General features: G+C 44.5%; 1 protein-coding gene across 4 annotated transcripts in view; it reads right to left on the reverse strand.

The window, feature by feature from the left end:
* LOC146340649 (zinc metalloproteinase-disintegrin-like NaMP) overlaps positions 1-14,835 on the reverse strand; it is a 108,119-nt gene extending 93,284 nt beyond the window's left edge. For 3 of the 4 annotated variants that reach the window (XM_084803955.1, XM_084803954.1, XM_084803958.1), the window contains exon 1: positions 9,028-9,274. In XM_084803955.1, the coding sequence (XP_084660081.1) occupies positions 9,028-9,196 (169 nt within the window). In that variant the 5' untranslated portion in view covers positions 9,197-9,274. Of the gene's footprint in view, positions 1-9,027; positions 9,275-14,695 lie in introns of those variants that run through there. The other variant, XM_084803956.1, reaches the window with a different exon arrangement.
* Between the last annotated feature and the right edge of the window lie 310 nt (positions 14,836-15,145).

Below are 15,145 nucleotides of genomic sequence, written 5' to 3' on the forward strand. Positions count from 1 at the left end.
CTTGGGTCTCTTCTATGCAAGGAATAGCTGTACCTATTGAATTTGGCTTGAATGGGTGAGAATTCCACTTCATTTCCTTTTTGATCAGAATTTACTAAAATTCTCAAAGTTCTTTGTATTTATGAGAGAAAGAACTTGAGATTTTTTTAAAAAAAATGAACGTGGGAGAAAGCAAAATGGACAGATTCATCCAGTCTTAAGAATGACCAGCACTTTGAATTGTGCTTGGAAACAAACTGGAAGTCAGTGCAAATAACAGTCAAATAATACTCTTGTAATATGCTCCAAAAAATGTGTCCCAGCCAAAACCTTGGCCAATGCAGCTTGCACCAACTAAAGTTTCTTAACGTTCCTCAAGGGCAGCCCTACATGCAGAGCAGTGCAATAATCTAATCTGGATGTGTGACCAAGGCATATGTAACTGTGGCCAGATCTGCTTTGTCCAGGAAAGGGCATAGCTGACGCACTAGCCAAAACTGGGCAAAGGTCCTCCTGGCCGCCACCACTTCCTGAGAATTCAGGAACAAAACCAGATGAAGGAGCACCCTCAGACTATGAACCTCGTTGTTTCAAAGGAACTGCAGCCCCATCCTGAACAAACTGTATGCCAGGGCCAGCCCAAGACATTTTGCTGCCTGAAGCAAAGGATAAAATGGTGCCCCTCCATTCCACATACAGAAGTTGACGGGAGTGATAGCTGAATCTTTGACAGTGGTGTCAGTATAGCATCTTAAACCACACCTGGGGACAGCAAGCTAGTTTAAGGAGTGCAGGGCACCCATACCTCTGTCTTCTGACTCCTCCCTGCTGTCCCGCTGCATCTGCCACCTGAAGTGGCCACCTCACTCTGTCAAATGGCAGGGCCGGCTCTGATCCCAGATTAGCTTTCCTGCTGAGCAACTGAACCTCTGTCATGTCTGGATTACTTCTCCTTCCATTTGCTCACATCCTTGGTGACTATGTCAGGGAAAGGGGAATCTCTCTGTCTCCAGCTTTGTTAGTAGCTGGGCTAAGCAGATTGAGCTATGGATGAGTAAGGATTGGTGCATAAAAGAGTTAAGCTGAGAAGGGAGAGGAGTTGGTTAGACCGGGAATTATGACTCACCCTCATGTTACAAGGAAGTGTGATGTGCAAAATGTGCTTTGCAGTCTTTTCACTTGAGTTCACCCTCTCAAAAACCTTCTTCTGAGGCCAAGAGCATGTGGTGACCAAGATGCCCACCCACACTCATAGACCAGAATAGAACAGAATTCATAGCAAAAGTGAAGGTACTGCATGAAAGCCCCTCCTTTGACAGCTTAATCCCTCTTGGTTTCTTGAAAAATGGCAAAGGCCTTTCTGTTTCAAGATCTCTTTGGCTCTCAGCTGGGGACAGTTCCTCTGCCCTTCAGGAGAAACAGAGGCATATGGGGTGCCAGTGTCCCAACATCAGGAGCAGCCAGCCAAGGGGACTGAAATCATGTACCTTTATAATGTGGCAGCACCCCGTCCCCATCCTCTCCAGACAAGGCCGGCCCTACCATTAGGCAAGTGAGGAGCTGCTGGAGGAAGGAGCAGTGTGTCATGCATCCTTCCTTCATCCCCTAAGCTGTCCTGCATCCTTTAGGTGCTGGGGAAGATGCTGCCGTATTACCAGTGTTGAAGAAAGATTCAGCTATCAGTCCTTTTTTGGACATGGACCGGAAGGGGGCACCATCTTGTCCTTTGGCAGAAAAATATCTTGAGCCAGCCCTGTCTCCAAATCCAGTGTGGCTACCCACCATCCCATCCCAACGTATGAGTATCACATTGCAGGAATTTTGGGGTTGAACCCCCTAATTGGCACTTTGGGATCATCTTTTTTCACTTGCTCCATACAACTATCTTATAATGGGACATGGTATATGCTGATTTGGCTAAATGGCTCCTTGACAGAGAATGTAATGTAGTGGATTAGAACTGAGGAGACCAGGTTCTAGTCCCCCACTCTGCCATGAAGCTCACTGGGTGAACTAAACTTAGGCTAGTCGGCCTAGCCTACTCCACAGGTCTGTTGTGAGGATACAATGTAGAGGAGGAGGATCATGTACACTAACTTGGGCTGCTTGGCAAAAAGGCAAGACATAAAAGTAAGAATGTGTACATACATACATACATACATATGAACTTAAGAACAGTCATACTTGATCAGACCAAGGATCCATCTAGTCCAGCATTCTGTTCACACAGAGTCCAACCATCTGCCCAAGAAAAACCCACAAGCACTCTCCTGCCCATGTTCCTCAGCAACTAGTGTATATAGGTATACTGCCTCTGATACAGGAGGCAGCATATAGCCATCAGGACTAGCAACTACATACATACATACATACATATGCTGATCACAACTGGTGGGTAGTGCAGGCATTTTGGGAGATAAGAGAGGCTGTCCTGATGAGATGCTGAGATACCTGGAAGGCAAGGAAGCCTGGTCCCAACATACGTCTTATTGCCTGCCAGTTCAAACAGATCTGAGGAAAGAGCTCCCCTTGGGCCTTGGGGGCTTTAGTCCTTCAAGGTGGTTGGCAGTGGTGGGATGGGACACACTTGGGGCACCTTTAAGGTGAGCAGGCAACGAAAAGGCATGGATCAGCAACTTCATTGATAAGGTGTGCAGAGGCAGTGGTGTCCAGGGATGGATGGACTCTCTGTGGTCCAGTTTTGCTGGGCGCCTGCCAAGCTACTGTTCGCTCTCCCCAGACTCACTTGCTCAGCAGCCGTGCACCCAGTGAGCAGGTCCAGCAGCCACCCATCCTCTTAGCAAGCTTCCATTTTGCATAAAAAAATCCCATGTGGGTACCCTATTTCCGGAGGAGAATTCTGGGAGAGCCCCCTACTCTTTCCCCACTTGGGTTACACCATGAGGGATGGCATGAGTGTCCAGGAACAGGGTGGAGTCCAGTGGACCCCCCACACACACTCGCTTCCCCCAGACCCACTCGCAGAGCCCCTGCACTCACCTAAACCCCACTTGCCAAGCAGCAGCACACACAGCAAGCAGGTCCAGCAGCCACCCATCCCCTTAGAAAGCCACCATTTTGCATAAAAATGGCAGCTCTGGGATTTCCAGGTATCTAATGTTGTGTAAATGGAGGCTATAAAGGGGCAATTTATGCAGCATTACAGGAATGAATGGAGGTTTGAGCTCACTGAAATTCTCTGAACTTCACTTTGAAGATCAGACAGTTCAGCTCACTCCTGTTTTTGCTTGCAGCATGTTTTTTAGTTTGTTTGAATGGGGAAAGTGTGCATTTCAAATGGGGAAAGTGCTCATTCAAATGGGAAAAGTGTACGTTTCTGTGCACATTTTTCAGAAGTGTGCATTTCCCCATTGATTAAAGCATAGAAATTTGTATTTTTAAAAATAAAACATGCATATTTCAAAGTGTGCATTTAAAAAAAAAAAGGATTTTCCAAATGCTGTCACAATTTGGGGAATGTGCAAATATTTTTCAAAAATATGTTTTCCCTTTCACATTTGGGGTTGCAAAGGGAGCAAGTTTCAATTATTTGCGAACTGAAACAAAATTCTCATACATCTCTAAACAATATTTACATTGGCAAAATTCACATCCACAGTTCTGTCAGTCAGACAGTCAATGTTATTGCATAGAACCATAGGTTCTTAGATTTTTTTCCCAAAAAAGAAACAACAGTTATAAGAGAAAGAAAGAGAGAGAGAGAGAGAGAGAAGCCAATCAAATCAATTGTGCACATGCAGCCAGGTTTTTAGGTCCTTTGCTCTAATCGTTTTAGCAGGCACAGTGACTAAAGCCACCCAATCAGTTACATAAGGATCGATATCTCCAAGTAGCTTTATACATTTGCTCAACCAAACCATCGTTCTCACAGCTGAACAGAAGGTCCTCTGGTTTTAAAAGAAATCAGACTTTGTGTAGCAGTTTTGGGAGCAGTGCCTGCTTGTGTTTTTAATTCAGAATTGTTGCTCTGCCAGGATTTGTTGTTGTTCATTTCTTTGTATAGGTCATGTGTGAACATGCCTGACACAGGTAAAAGAGTTCATCCATTCTTTTGCTACTTTGGCAGCCACCTGTATATTTACAACACCCTAGACATAACACCAGCCTCAGGCTATGACCTGTTAGTAGCAGTGATTAATGTACTGCAAGTTCCTCTCCCTGCTGAAGAATATGCAGAGATTTTACACTCTCGTTTGACTAATGGCAAACAAATTAAGGAGTAAATGAGGCTGCATTACCACTCAGTACGTAGGAATGCCAGATAACTATACCACAACATACACCCATCACTGAGTGTATAGATCTTTATGTAACAAGTAGAAATGGGTCAAAGTGTGCCTGGTGTGCAGTTCTGTGGTGTCACACTTTAAGGAGGAGGATGGAGACAAACTGAAACGGGTTCAGAAAAAGCCAACAAAGATGGTCAGAGGAATAGAAAAGAGGTCACAGGAGGAAAGGTTGAAAGGGCTCCATATGTTTAGCTTGGAGAATACTGAGGGGGATCATAATAATGCTGGAGGGTTGTCACATAGAAGAGGGCAAATATATGTTCTCTGCTCGCCAGAAAGGGCAGGTCTAGTTTTAATGGGCTGAATTTACAGGAGGGTAGATTTTTGGTTGAACATTAGGAGAAACTGCTAAATGGTAAGAAAACTTCAAGCAATAGCCGTTTCTCTCTTGCTGGAGATTTTTGAGAAGATCTAGACAGCCATTGGGGATGCTCCACTCTGGACTTCCTGTATCAAGCAGGGAGTTGAACTAGATGGCCTACAAGACCCCATCCAAGTCTATGGTGGGTGCTGTTTTCATATTCCCCATCGTTTCACAGATGATGATAGGCATACATTTCTAACACCTCTCTAGATAACTATGCTACAACACACATCCATTGTAGACATGACTCAAAGTGTGCCTTGTGGGTTTCCTCTAATGTTTTACTGATGATGCCTGTTAACACCTCTCTTCTTACACCAAGGAGGGGGGAGGAGGAAGTGTATTTTAAGAGCCGTTTTTCTTCTTAAATATAGAATCACAAGTGGAATCTGAAACAAACTGTTGCAGTGTATCCTCACCCCATCACAGGACTGCTCCTGTTCAGAGTTCCCACCAGCCTGCCATGTCCTCTTCCAGGACGCTGAGCTGTTAGGGGCTCAAGCAGACCTAAACAACTCAGGACCAGAATACTTAGCAAACTGTCTTCCTCTATGCGTGCCGAATTGACCCCTGAGATCTTCTGAGGTGCCTAGGTTGGTCACCCCACAACCAACAGTGTGTCATCAAGTACCGACACTTAAGTGGGTCTTTTCGGCATCCAGCCTCATGGTCCAAGAGGCAGAAACTGTGGTGAGGTTTTGACAACTTTTGAACAAACATCTTTTTACTCAGGCTTTCCTTGATATGTAATTGCACTGCTCTGTTTTGTGGTTTTTGTAATGTTTGAATGTATTTATTATTTTATATTGTTTTTATATTGGCATTTATATTGTATAATAAATAAATTCACTCTTCTTACACTCTGGTTTTCCAGCTTCTGGAGTCCACAGAGAATGCTCAGTCGACACTGAACTGTTTATTTTGGGAGGGGCTGTGTTGTCCCCTTTGGGTTGATTTTTTTTTTTTTACATTATATACTTCTGGATATTTCAGGATTCATCTGAGCATGGTAACCCAGCCCTCTCATTTCTTAGTACCTCTGTTTTGGCCTTCCAGTCTTGCCAGTGAGAGTTGGCCAACAGAGGGGATGGCGATAATCAACACAGATCAAACACTCGCGCTGGTGTGCATTGATAGCATCACAGCTCATGCAGCCTTTCATAACTATAGTCACTCCATTTGTAGGCCTGATGAGTCAGCGATAAGTATTGGAATAATCACATGCAGCCGGAAACCAAGAGTGGCATGCAATACCTCCCCCATCCTCCCTAAATGACATCACTATTATGCCTGCTAGGAATGGATGGATCTGTGAATTTCATGCTTGCCAAGATCATTGGCTTTTCAAGCTTAAACTCGTTCCATCCCATCTCTGCATATGCTTGTGAGTTTTGTGTGTGTGCTTTTAAGTCCACACAGCAATCTACACATTTTTGTGTACTTTCCCTCCAAATATACCTATTTCTCTACATATTTTTTCAAATGTACACATTGCCCAAGAGCTTTTCCATTAATGTTATGGGGTTTTGTCCACACCTCTCTCTAATGTATCCGTTTTGTGCATATTTTCCACTAAGATGTGTAATTTGGGTGCATATTTTTGATGCGCTTCTTTTTCCCGACAAGCTACATTGCAAAGGTTTAAAAAGTGTCAATTTCAGCATGCAACTTGCTTATTAGTTTGGGAGGTGTGAATTTGGTAAATCCATATAAAAAACACAATGGAAGAAATTTCTCACCCATTCCTATTGCCTGCTTAAAAACACTTTTAAAAATGTTTTTCTATTGATAATGTTGCTCATCAGGTGATCCCAAAGAGACCAGTAGTTATTCAACTGAGTATATCTTACTGTATTGACCTCAGAGGGATCTAGTTAGGGATGTCAGAGAATTCCACCACAGACCCCAATGAGCTCGGATTCCAAAAATCCGGCCCCACTGGGGTCTGTGGTGGAATGGAGCACTCACCTCCGTGCTCCTCCGGAATCTGTCCAGGCCAGCACGTGGTGGTGCTGTGGAGCCGGCGGCCGGCTCCACAGTGCTGACGATACAGCCGGCCGCCATTGCCGTGCCGTATCACTGTGCTAAGCCCGGATGCAAATGGCATCCACTACACCATTTGCATCCCTGTTTTCACGCGATAGGCTAGGTAAATTATATTTACGTAGCTATTTGCGTAGTCTATTGCGTGAAAACAGGGACGCAAATGGCGTAGTGGACGCCATTTGCATCCGGACTTAGTACAGCGATACGGCATGGCAATGGCGGCTGGCCGTATCTCCAGCACTGCGGAGCCAGTGGCCAGCTCCTCAGGATCACTACAGAGTGGAGCCGGCCTGGATGGATTCCAGGGAGAAGGACAAATCACCCCACCTTCTGACCCCCCCACCAAGAATGGGGTAAGTGATCCGTCCATCCCTAGATCTATTAATAAAAGGGACCATTCTGAGGAGCAGTTCACCATGCTCCCTCGCAGTTCTTCCCTTCACATCATGTTCTATAGAAGTAGATGAGAAGCATGGATTGGGAACAGGAAAACGCCTGTGCTTTGATGGCAATTTTTATTTTTTCTTTAATTTTAATGTATTTGCTTAGAATATTTTTAGATTGCCCGCCATGCAAGAGTACTCCAGGCCATATTTATTTTATTTATTTAGGGTGCGATCCTATGGCCTCTAGACAGTGTCTAGAAGGCCATAGGATTTTTTGGTTTCTGGGAATTGAGCTCAGAGCCAGGGCTCTAAGCTCAGTTCCCAGAAACCTCACTCCCCACCCCTGCCACATCATAGGCAGCACAGTCTTCCCCAGCTCCGCACTCATAAGAGTAGCATGGAGCAGGCAAAAAAGGGACATCCCTGGGGGCAGGAAGGGGAGGAGAGTGCAGAAGCACCGTTATAACACTTCCTATACGCCATCCAGCCTCCCCCGCCCCACTCCAACATGCTCCGGCTTAGGGATGGGTGGATTCCCTACCTTCTGCTCTGGGGGGAATCCGCCCGCAGGCAGGAGGTGATCCATTCCTCCCCCCAGAATCCTACAGAACTGGCTCTGCTCTGCAGCAATTCCACAGAGCTGCACCTGCCGAATGGCAATACGGTAATGGTGGCCGCCATTACTGTATCGCCATTTGGCAGGCATACGGAGCCAGCGTGCGGTCCGCGGAATCACCACGGACAGGAGCCGGCTCCGTAGAATTCCAGAGTAAGGCGGAGGTAACTGGTGCCGCTGTGCCGCAGATTCTGGAGGCCGGATTCCTTTGAATATGGCCTCATTGGGGTCCGCAGCAGATTTCTCCACCACCCCTACTCCGGCTAGATAAAATCAGCTGTCTAGCCACAAATGCAGGATGGAAGGAGCACAGAGGAGAGGATCCCCTCCATGCTTTGCCCATCCTGCATTGGATAGTCAGCTGCTTTTGAGTTCGGAGGCAGCTGACAATCCCAATAGGACTGCACCCTCCTTCATTTAAAATAGTATTTAGGTCACTTTTAAGGATACGCCAGCATGGTATAGTGGTTACAATTTTGGACTGGGATGCAGGAGACCCAAGTTCTAGTCTCCACTCGGCCACGTAGCTCACTAGGTCACTGACTCTCAGCTTAACCAGCCTCACAGGGTTGTTGTGAGGTTAAAACGGAGAGGAAACTGCCTTGAGCTCCTTGGAGGAAAGGTGGGACATAAATGTAACCAATAAACAAATAAATGAATAGAATGAATAGAATGAATGAATGAATGAATGAATGAATAAAACCTTAACATGTTCAAAAAAGAATACAATGCATCAGCTGCAAAAAAGAAGAGGAGAAAAAGATGAGCGACCAGTTCCACCTGGGTTTATTCCAGCTCCTATTGAATGAGTAAGTGGGTGTATTTTAATGGATCTTTTTTCTCTGTGTGGGTGTGCAGAGCCTATTTTGGGTATGCCAACCTGAAAGTAAATGATTTAATAGCAACCTGGGGAACAGAACATGCCAACAGCTAATGCAGGACATGATTCGCAGAGTGCAGGGTGTGGGCCGTTTCGCTGAGAGCTATTTAAGGACATTGGGGAAACATTGGGAAAAGGAGCATCCCCGATCCTTCAAATGAGCAGCCTTTGCTGTGTGCTGCTGATTTAGCAGCCATAGTTCACACTGAAAGCAGCAGCAGAGGATACAAGATGCACAGAGCTGCCACAGATCCATCATTCTTCCCCCATCCCTCTACCCAGTTACATACATTATCACATAATATGGGATTCAGTGCCACTGCTTTGCTCACTGGGGCCACCTCTTCAACTGGTTGTTGATAGGGAGAACAAAAACCCCACCCACATCTATATTTGCAATTAGGGATGTCGGAGAAATCTGTAGGGGTGTACGAAACCCAAGTTACCTGGGTCCGCCAGGGGTCCGCCGGGGGGGGTGAGATCCATTCCTCCCACCGGAATCCTGCCTGGCCAGCTCCGCCCAACGGCAAGGCCGCAGAGCCGCTGGCCAGGCCGATCCGCAGCCAGGCCTCCGTCCGATGCCGGTCTGCTGCGGACGCAAATGGAGTCCTGCATAGGGGACGTGATAGGCTACATAAGTATTTACTACGTAAGGCCCATAACGTAAGTATTTACGTAGCCTATCACGGCTAAAGTGGGGATGCAAATGGCATAGCGGACGCCATTTGCGTCCCTGCGGGTAGCCGTGATAGGCTACGTAAATATTTACATAGCCTATCACAGCTACCCACAGGGACGCAAATGGCATCTGTTATGCACAACACCATTCACGGCCGCACACCAGACGGAGGACAGCAGTGGCCGGATCCGGACCCGCCAGAGGCAGGTAGGATCTGATCCACGCAGGCTTTGCGGGGTAGCGGGGGGGATTGCTCCGTTCTGCCATGGACTCCCGGGGGGCAGATTCTTAAGAATCCGGCCTCACTGGAGTCGGTGGAGGAATTCTCCGCCATCCCTAGAAATCCACAATGGGTTCAAACGAGTTCAGATTTCTATGAGTCTGACCTACAAATTCTGTAGCACAGCAGCAACTTCTGGGTCACATGGATTGCGCAAACTTGCACACCATTTTTTAAAAAAAACTTGGGAGGGATTGCACAAATTTGCAGTTGAACTAATGCACATTAGCGCTAATTTGTCTTTGCACAAATGAACATTAGTGCAAGTGGAATAAAATTCTCATACATCCCTAAAAAACAAACAAAACAAAAAAACAAAATCCAATTCCATCCATGAGTGGATGACAGAATGAAAGATGCCTGACAATCCACGAAACACAGATGGGGCAGATGGAACAAAATCCGTACATCCCTATTTGCAAAGGGATGGAAGCTCCCATTGGTGCCCGTTGCAAATTACTTAGGGGCAACTCCAGTCGGGACAGGAATAATGGGTGTTTTAAAAAAAAAAAAATCCCCATGTCCAGATCTGGATTCACACAAACACACACATCATACCGGCAATTTTTTTAAAAAAAAAACTGAGTATGCAAGAATGGCAAACTGCCTGATAAATATCGCAGCTAGTTTAGCCCTCAGGTCACGCTACAGGATTACATTTCCTGTAAGCTGCTTTCCTGACCAAGGTGCATTAAGCAGTGACTTTTGGGTTTTCAAACAAGATTTCTAAAAGCAAAGCTCCCTCTCCAGATCAACTCATAGCTTATCTTTACTTTACATCCTTGACAGTTACATCCTCCAAGCAAGGAAGGAAGTACAGGCCCATAACATAAAAAGCAAAACAGGTGGCAAGGTATACTTTTTTCTTCTTCTTCTTCAGAATCTATTACTTCCCACCATATACAGATTCTATAGGTTTATCTATTATCTATTTCAGAATATCTTATTTCAGAATATTATCGAATATTTCAGAATATTATTGAATATTTCAGAATATTATTTTTTATTATTTCAGAATATTTCAGAATATTATTTCGGAATATCTTATTTCAGAATATCTTATTTCAGAATATATTTTTATCTATATCTATTTCTATTATCTATTTACAGAAACTATTCGTTTATCTATTATCTATTTCAGAATCTATTAGTTCCCATCGTATACAGCCCACTGACAAGCCCTGGCATTTAAAATTGACACATCCACAGAAAGATACATCCACATCCACATTTATACTTCATGAAGACTGGAGGAAAAATCCACTGGGATGTTCTCCTGTACAAATCCAATGGGGATTTTTCCTAACTCTCATATTTTAATATCTGTTCTGCAACTGCATTCCATTACATGCAGGCAGAGGATCAAGAATCGTTGTTGTAACCATTGTAGTTTTCAAGAAAATGTGCTTTAACGTTACCCTAGAGCGACCTTCCCCAACCTGCCCCCCAGATGTGTTGAACTACCACTCCCATAATCCCCAGACAGCACAGTCATTGGATCTGCAGGAGTAAAGGGAGTTGCAGTCCCAGACATCTGGAGGTGCGAAGTTGGGGGAAGTTGCCCTAGAGATTCAAAATAACTCCCCACCGTCTGCCATAATTATGGCATCAACCTTCTGCTCCCTTAGCTTCTTCTATTTAGTGGGTTGTCATTCTCTGTTCTGCTTTGGTGGGGGTTTGCTGTTCTTTATTTACATCTGTGCTGTCATCTGTCACACACACACCCCTCCAATCTTGTCAAGGTGAACTATTAAGGAGAACAAGCTGAAGTCTTGAAGAATAATGGAGGCTCTGTGCCTCCTGATATTCTTATTTAGGTTGAATTAGGTGGTTTGCATCCAGAGTGAATCTGCTTAGAGCAGATCCATTGAAATCGATGTGGCAAATAAGTCATGACTAACTTATGTCCCTTTTTTCCCAATGGGTCTGCTCTAAGCAAGACTAAATCTGGATCCAATCCAGCATATCCATCGCCTGCCTTTCCTGATCACACCAATGTAATTATTTCTCAGTTGCGCAAAAAAATTGTCTTTGATTAAGAAGGTCTCTTAATTTGGTGGAATACAGGAGGGGGGCCACTGAAGAATGTTTCTCTTCCTGCCTCCATCTCTAGGAACCCTGAAAGAGATGATGGTGTGGTGGAGAGTGAAAGGCAGGGAAAAGCATCCAGGGATAGGGATGACTAGATCTGAGTGAAAGGGATAGCCATGTCGGGTGTGGCCACTTTATGCATCACCCAAAAAAAGAAGACAAAAGAAGGACAGAGGTTTGCATACAATTTACATATGCTAATTCTTATGCATAGATGCAAACTCAGAAATAATATAAATAGGATATAATTTAAACTGAATTTAAACCTTCTCTGCAGTGGCCCCACATCTTTGGAACAAGCTGCCATCAGAGATCCGCCATGCTCCCTCGTTGCAGTCTTTTAAGAAGGCCTTGAAAACATATTATTTTGCCTTGGCCTTCTACTGATATGACTGCTACTGTTGCTGCTGTTAATATCATTGTTGGTTTTATTGTTGGTTTTAATTGTTTATAGTTGGCTTTTATTGGTTTCACATTTTTATCACTTTTAATATTTTAATTGTTTTTATGTATTTTATTGTTGTAAGCCACCTTGGGAGGGCTTCTGCTCTGAAAGGCAGCCAAGAAATATTATAAATAAATAAATAAATAAATAAATTTAATTTAATTTAAAATAAGATGGTTCAGAGACACCAGCCTCTACTGATAGAAATATAATGCATCTCACCACAGTGGGGAAGACACAGGTGACTTTTGTGTCTGCTGCCCAGGTGAAAACTGTGGATGGTCAACTTCAGGGTCCTTGGGCTCTCTTTTCTTATGGTTCTTGATCTTTAAGCTGGATTTGGACTGAACAACCTTTAAAGAGAGGACATCTTCAGATAGAAATCTGTCCTTTGGTAGCCTTTCAAATAGAGGATGGTCCTCTGTAAAATAAGACACATGGCCACCCTACTAGAAGAAGATCAGGAGGGCAGTTTATGAACTAGGATGAGACTGAGACAGGGGGCGGGGGAGGACAGGCAGGATTGAAGCTCAGCTCACTTGCTTGCTTAATCTTGATGGGAAGGGGGCAATCAGGACACTTTAGTTGGGATACTTTGGTTGGGACCTCAGGACACTTTTAGTTGGGACCCCAGGAAAAGGGCAACCAGAACACTTAGTTGGGGCCCCAAAGAGGCAGACATACATGGGGCAGTGTTCAAATTTAGGTATTAATCCCCCCTGACAAAAGAGAAGTACCAGGAAGATGCTCTTTGCCCAGGAACTCCTACTCGTTCATCCCACATGTCTAGGGACAAGCTGCGGTTGCTGATGATGAAGGAAAGGCACTGTGCCACACATATGTTGGCACCATTCTTCATTATTTCTGCACATATTCTTGGGCTCAGCCTGACAACAAAGTCCGGGGCTACCATTCACAAGCACTCACAAGCACATACAGCCCCAGGTTCACAGATACATCAGCACATGAGAACACACAAAGAGAAAAAAAAAAAGGAGCACAGGGATAAGCATGAGCACAGAAGCATAAGCACATTTACAAATGCAGACACACAAAAACATAGGAACACGGGAAGCTGCCTTATACCGAGTCCGACCATGGGTCCATCTAGGCCAGTATTGTCAACACAGACTGGCAGCGGCTCTCGAGAGTCTCAGGCAGGATTCTTGCCTTGCCTTACCAGGAGAAGCCGGGGATCGAACCTGGGGCCTTCTGCTTGCAAAGCAGGTGCTCTGTCACACTGAGCCATGGATCACAAAACAGAGGTACGCAGGCACACACAGAGATGCTGCACAAGCACGTATGCACATACACAGAGACACAGTCACGAACAAACATGCATGCACAAGTACCCACAGACGCATGTCATAAAAGTGTGTGTGTGTGGGGGGGAATCAGGAACGGGCTGCAGTTATTTTTTATGAGAATGGGGCAAGGTCAGTATCTAAGGAGCTTATCCATGAGATTCGAGCTTCTTTTACTCAGCTGAAGGCCCACTCTGTTGTATCAGGGATTTACATGTAGTATTTATTTATCACATGTATATTCTGCCTCCCTTCCAAGGAATTCAAGGTTCTCTCCCACTAGCCAAATTTATCCTGTGAGGTAAATTAGGCTGAGAGATAGTGTCGGGCCCAAGGTCTCCTCAGACGTAGTCTGACACTCTAACCATTACACTATGGTGTCCCTTGATATAATGTCTTTAGGACTGGGATGCTATTGCTTTTTTGTTTTTGTTATAAGACACACTCCGGCACAGCTTTGTATACATGCACCCCAAGCCTGAATAAATTTACTTGGAAATGCATTTCAAGTAAATGGGTTGGAGCCGGACTTAGGCATGCTTAGAGCAGACCCATTAAAATCAATGGGACAAGATAGTCCCGGCTATCTTAAGTCCCACTGAATGCAGTGGGTCTACTCTAAGCATGACTAAGTCCGGATCTAACCCAATGTGCTTAGGATCACAGATATGTTGTATCATAAAAAGGGCACATGACAAATGAGTATTAATTGAAAAGTATATGTGCTTTAACCCCTTCTGCTAGCAGACGGCGTCACACTGAGAAAAGCAAGCAGCGTCACAATTACTCAAATACACTTAGAGAACTCTCTTAGTCAATAACAGTAAGAACTAGAACAACAAACTGTATAAATACTACGCATGCTTACCCAGATGGCCTATATATTTTATCTTGGTGATTTACATATCCATTCTTTTCAACTTAAAATGGCATACAATTTCCCTCTCTGTTAAAATTCTGCTTCCATGTGATCTCTTTCCAGCAAGCCTGGAAATTTCCCTCTCTCAGACTGTTGGGATCCTTAGACCAAAATTATTTTCAATCTGAGCTTCTCAAGACTTTCAACCAGACATTATCAAGATCTATTTTAACGTCTGAAAATACAAAATATTGGGGAAACCATCCATTTATTCAGCGACATGAACAAGACCTTGCACAATTTTCTCTTGTCATATTGTAGAAACTGGCATTGGGCATGTAATTGTGAATCATTAAAAGGTTCACAAATGCTACAGAAACTAAGCAGGTGCTGCATACTTTAGGTACTGCTAAGGTTTCCCCCACACACTCTAAACAAAAAATAACAGCACCTTACCTTGACGCTGAACAAGTACCAACCATGTAGTAACAAAGAGAGCTTTGATCATTTTGGGTGAGGGTTCTTGGGGAGACAGAGCAGCCCTTAGGTTTCAGGAACACAGGGGCCAACCTGGAGCCGTCTTCACTTCGACTGAGAGAAGCAAGGAATGAGTCTTTCAGCTATATTCTTGTTCTTACATGAGGAAGTGTTTACCAAAGGTGTTGCACAACTTCCAAGTTGCAACAGTGCCACTACAGGGCAGAATCTTGAGGCAGCTTCATGAATGTCACTCCACTGATATATGGATGGCTTCTTTCAATGCATGTCCCAAAATGAAGGCCCAAAGGATGGATTTCAGTGCTTGGCTTTGAAGTTTTGATTGGCCTGGATGCTAATAAAAGTGGGCCTTTGTCTACTTTTTTCTCTCCCCCCCCTTTTTTTTTCCAGAGGAAGGGGCATTTAACC

Source organism: Heloderma suspectum, chromosome 6 (genome assembly GCF_057233095.1).
Source record: "Heloderma suspectum isolate Gila_16-S chromosome 6, 16-S_ref, whole genome shotgun sequence".
Taxonomy (NCBI): Eukaryota; Metazoa; Chordata; class Lepidosauria; order Squamata; family Helodermatidae; genus Heloderma; species Heloderma suspectum.